At 32.6% G+C, this 5,266-nt stretch overlaps 1 protein-coding gene across 3 annotated transcripts in view; it reads left to right on the top strand.

Annotated features, from left to right (window-relative positions):
* The first annotated feature begins 22 nt into the window (after positions 1-22).
* Positions 23-5,266, top strand: part of LOC117114908 (IST1 homolog) — a 12,959-nt gene continuing 7,715 nt past the window's right edge. For all 3 annotated transcript variants that reach the window (XM_033258524.1, XM_033258523.1, XM_033258522.1), the window contains exons 1-7: positions 23-175; positions 1,056-1,148; positions 1,745-1,821; positions 2,314-2,505; positions 3,662-3,745; positions 4,006-4,122; positions 4,640-4,786. In XM_033258524.1, the coding sequence (XP_033114415.1) occupies positions 85-175; positions 1,056-1,148; positions 1,745-1,821; positions 2,314-2,505; positions 3,662-3,745; positions 4,006-4,122; positions 4,640-4,786 (801 nt within the window). In that variant the 5' untranslated portion in view covers positions 23-84. The remainder of the gene's footprint in view (positions 176-1,055; positions 1,149-1,744; positions 1,822-2,313; positions 2,506-3,661; positions 3,746-4,005; positions 4,123-4,639; positions 4,787-5,266) is intronic.

Here is a 5,266-nt window from a genome sequence, read left to right as displayed (position 1 = left end):
GTACAGATATAGATATTTACGTAATTCTTCGGGCATGCGCACTACAACTGTATTTGTTTTGGTGAAGTGATTCAGACTCAGTTGATGCTCTCACCTGAGGTTGATTTATTTTACTCTTATTGGTTACAATATCTACATTCTCGTAATCGAAGACGTTGGTTAATACAATTCACAGGTTTGAAAAGTTTCATATATTTCATTTCAAAGTCTGATAGGCAATTTGACGAACTCAATTTTAGGCTAGGCTGCCGGAGATAGCCAGGTTTCGTCGAAAAAATTCTGAGAAGCAGCGCAGCTGGGCCCGGCCCTAAACTAAAGTCAACGCGGGCCCTGTACAGTTTTAGGTTGATCATCATAGGCCTAGTTATTTATTGTTCTTCCTAAGAGTCAGTCGTGCGGCCTTGGGTAACCTGGCCCAATAAACTGGATTTAGCTTTATCTTCTTGTAATTTGACATTTTTGTATCTTCATCAAAAAAAGAAAGTGAAAATTGAAATTTAATTTCCTAAAATCGGAAAAATTGTGCTATCCTAGATGACACAAGGGCCTAGGTCTACTATGAATAATAGTGCAAGTACAGTATTTTAGTTCTGACATGCCATGTGCATAATTAGATAGCAAAAGGACAGCTCCAGCCTCCACCAATCAACACACCTCGGATTTACCGGATGTAAAATCGTTGGAAAAATATCAATGGCCACTTAATTTAATTTTCTCAGTTTTCAGAGGTGGATTTAGGGGTGGGGGCGGCCCCCCCCACTTTTGGGCATCTCTGGATCCACCCCTGGTTCTAAATATAAAAAAGATTCTGATTTATTAGAGAAGGTCCAACAACGCTCCACCAGATTGATTAGAAGTCATTCGTTGTTCGAGTATAAGGATTTATGTAGTAAATCATCTGAATATAAAGTCTATAATGTTTCATTAAAAGTTTATAAATTGTTGATGAGTACTAAAATATATTTTTTTCGAATTTGTGTTGAAGTTTTCCTGATATTTTACAGGTGGTTGTTTAACATTTAAAACCTTTGCTTATTTTTGTTACTATGCCATAGATTTTGTGATTGAAATGGGTTTCAACAAGAACAAACTGAAGGTGAATTTAAAACTAACCATCAACAGACTGAAGTTGTTGGAAAAAAAGAAAAGTAAGTGCATTGTGCAAAGACCCTTTTCTAAGTTCATATTATGATATAACTTACTCTCATAGTCTCAATACAGGAATATTAACAGGGTTCATAAATATTTTACATGACAGGTAATAACATTTATTTGTCATATAAAAATTGATAGTAGTGCTTAATTCTCCACACTATCAAAGTTTCTTGTACAAAAAACTGTTTTATGCCCATATATAGTCATGATGTGCCTATATATTGTCATGATGTGATGTCATCATGACCATATTTAGGCATGTCACATGTTTTTGTCAAATATAATTTGATTAAGATCAGCATATGAATCTGCAGCTGACCATATTTTATCTGTATTGCCACCGCAATGCACTAATATCTAGCCACAAAATTATGGAATACTCCGCTAGAAAACTGAAGTGCATTGATGCATCACATGCTATATAACTTCGTCAATTTTGATATTTGAAAAGTAAATTACTCGAAGCTCTTATCTATATCTTTAGACTGGATATGTTGAGATGTAATAACTTTATAGAAATGTTTAGAAAAATAATCAGTGCCATTCCCATTTATTTATTAAAATATTCATTACAAATTTATTTTTTCAGCTGAATTAGCTCTGAAAGCAAGGAAGGAAATTGCTGATTACATATCAAATGGCAAAGACGACAGAGCAAGAATTAGAGTAAGTTTGTTAATGATAATAATATTTAGCACTTAGCACACTGCAGTGTTGGCTCCAAAAAAATTGCCAATTACCAGTACTGTTGCTGGGATCAACATTTTGCAACTAGGCAGCAGCGCTTGTCTGAGTTGACAGTGTCGGGAACAGTACTACATAGTACAGTATTCTTCATAACTTTTTCCTCCACTTTACTAAAATATTTCATGTTTGCTCAAATATGAGGCTTGCCATCCCAAGGCCAGCATCAGTGACCAATGCCGTAGCTGGGATTTTCAAACAGTGTAGGACAATATCAGGGTGGACCCACTTTACGCGTAAATTCAAATAATGTCGACCCATTTTACGCAAAAATATGAAAAATCTGGACCCATTTTATTAAAAGTTTAGAAAAATTGTGTGGGACTCTCCCAATAGCTGGCTACGGCATTGTCAGTGACCAAAAAATTAAAATTTTGGAATGGCAAACCTTATATACATTATATTTTTTTTTAGGTCGAGCATATTATTCGTGAGGATTATTTGGTTGAGGCGATGGAGATAATTGAGTTGTACTGTGACCTATTACTAGCCCGGTTTGGTCTCATCGAAACTACCAAGAATGTTGAACCGGGACTGGAAGAAGCTATTTGCTCAATCTTATGGGTTGCACCAAGGCTAAGCTCAGATATCCAAGAACTTAAAGTGGTACTTTATATGGCATATATTGCATAGCCATGAGGGGCCATCCATAATTTTTTTAAATGTTCAACATTTTCAAAAGATTAAAAAACATATGCTTTGGTGGGGGGGGGGAGAGGGGGGGGGGGTGTTGAAAGTGTAGGTATAAAAGTACTCTTTTATAAAAAAAAAAAGTGATGATTTCAAAATTGATGCAAGTTAACATTTTATTGTGTACTCTCTCATGGGGGAGGGCAGGGTCACAGGAAAGAATATTTTTGTACTCTTTTGAAAACGATTAAAATTATGGATGACCCCTTAAACTAATGTCAAGTTCAGGTTCTACTTCAATTTCAATTTTTTTTATTGGATTTTTATTATAGTTTGTTAATATCATTGGCATATGCAGGGGTTATTTAGCATTCTTCTCAGTTACTCTGCTAATAGAATGATTTTGAATCACAGGCGTTTGTGGCAGTTTTTTTGTCATATTTTAGACCCAGTGCTCTATTTTATTTTCAAATAATTAAAACAACACCTAAATTATAATTTTACATTTTTAAAATTGAATAAAAAATTAATAGTATTCAACATTTCGTGATGGAAAAAATGTAAATAAGTAAAAACAAATGGTTAACTTTCAATAAAAAATCTCTATATATATTATATATCAAAAATTCATAGAAATCATCATTACATAATGGAAAACATTTTTAATAAATAAAAACAAATAACTGAAAACAAATTACAAATAAACAATTAAAAACAAATGGTTTACTTTTTTTTTTTCTTTTTTCTTTTTTTTTTCTAATTCTCTCTCAGTAACATTTATTTCGTAATGGTCATAAGAAAACATACATATGAAAAATTATTATATTCTTAAAATAACAAAATTTGATTTTATTAGACTTGCAGGTGAAAAGAAAAAAAAAACCGAGTCTTCTTGTATAAGTACTTAAGATTGAGATCCAGTGATGATTATATTATTATCAATATGAATATGATTGGCATAATTAATAACTTTTCGTTCTTGTTTGCTCACAGCTAAAGTTGAAGATGAGTTACCAAGCACCGCCACCGTCTTTAAACAATAAAATCTGTATATATTTTATTAGTTACACATTATGACATGATTTAGTAGTATACTGAAATGTGAACTTTTCATAACTTACTATACACTTAGATATCAGATCAACTGTTCATGAAGTATGGGAAACCCTACTGTGCTGCAGCCAGAGCTGATGAACATGATAAAGTTAACCAAAGGGTGAGTAAAATAATGTAATTTGGGAATAGTTAGTGATCAATATTTCAGCAAATCAACTATAAAAGTTTGTGGTAGTAATCATCATTGTTAATATTATTAACATCAGCGCTTATTCGAGCTGCTCCTCTCCCAGTGTTCGGTTGGCAGAACCGAGTCTTCTTGGATAAGTACTTAAGATTGAGGTCCAGTAATGATTATATTATTATCAATATGAATATGATTGGCATAATTAATAACTTTTCGTTCTTGTTTGCTCACAGCTAAAGTTGAAGATGAGTTACCAAGCACCGCCACAGTTGCTGGTAGAAAATTATTTGGTAGAAATTGCTAAAAGCCACAATGTTCCCTTTGAACCAGATCCAACAGTACTATTAAATGTAAGTATGTTGATGCTTATCCTTCCAGTTCATTTCTAATGCCAAGAAAAACAACTTTGCCTAAATAAGACCTATGCAGATACTTCAAGATCTAGGATCAGCTCTTTTTTTTTAATGCAAAAATACATTTTCCCCAGCCTAGAGAGAGCTCAAAATACTAGTAGTAGTAGGAACGGTTTGGCGCCTTTTAGGTTCAAACACAAAAATGGTGCTGATTACTGCTGCAAAATTATGGAATTTTTATAATTATTATTATTATGTTTCAAATGGCCACTGTTCAAGTTTTAAACAATACATATGCTACCTTTGGTTACATTAATCAACTAAAGTGCATGGTTTACAAATTTTATGACAGGACATTTTAGACTTGGATAGACTAAAATATATCTTATAAGGTAAAGCAAAATGCGGCTAATATGGTTCCTTGTGATGCACCAGTATTTAAAAAAAACAATAGTAATATATCTTGAATTTAATGTTAAATTAGTTTTTTAAACCCATGAATTCATATTTTTAGCCTGCAGATGTAGAATCTTTGTTGATCGACACAGATGAAATGGGTGGGCCCCCTGGAAACAGTAGCTCAGGAAGTGGAGGTGGTGGTGGCGGCGGTGGATTGGCCCAGCCTATGCCTCCACAACCATACCCATACCCGCCAACTCAGGTAAGCCTATAGCAAATCATTCCTATTTTTAAAGCTGGTAAGTAGTACCAGGTGTCTGATAAATTAAATATACCTGGATAAGCTGGTGTGTCTATTGTACCTTGTGGATAGCGAAACATTCCACATGTAAAGTTCATACCTCAATTGTTATCAAGGAGCCAAAATTCAAATTCATCTTTAGTACAATCAATTAAAACATAGCATATATGATTGGATAAAACAAGTAATCAGTACTGAAAAATTACATATATGCATTATATATACATACTTATATATATATATATACATACTTATATATATATACACACACATATATACATACATATATATACATATATACGTATTTATATACGTATATACATACTTATATATATATACATATATACATACATATATATATACATACATATATACATACTTATATATCTAAATATATACATATATATACACACATATATACATACTTATATATATACACAT

The sequence above is a fragment of the Anneissia japonica genome, unplaced genomic scaffold, assembly GCF_011630105.1.
Source record: "Anneissia japonica isolate Jap-2015-1 unplaced genomic scaffold, ASM1163010v1 scaffold458_len85933_cov152, whole genome shotgun sequence".
Taxonomy (NCBI): Eukaryota; Metazoa; Echinodermata; class Crinoidea; order Comatulida; family Comatulidae; genus Anneissia; species Anneissia japonica.
The sequence above is the reverse complement of the archived record's forward strand: the minus strand, read 5'-3'. Positions and strand labels throughout refer to the sequence as shown.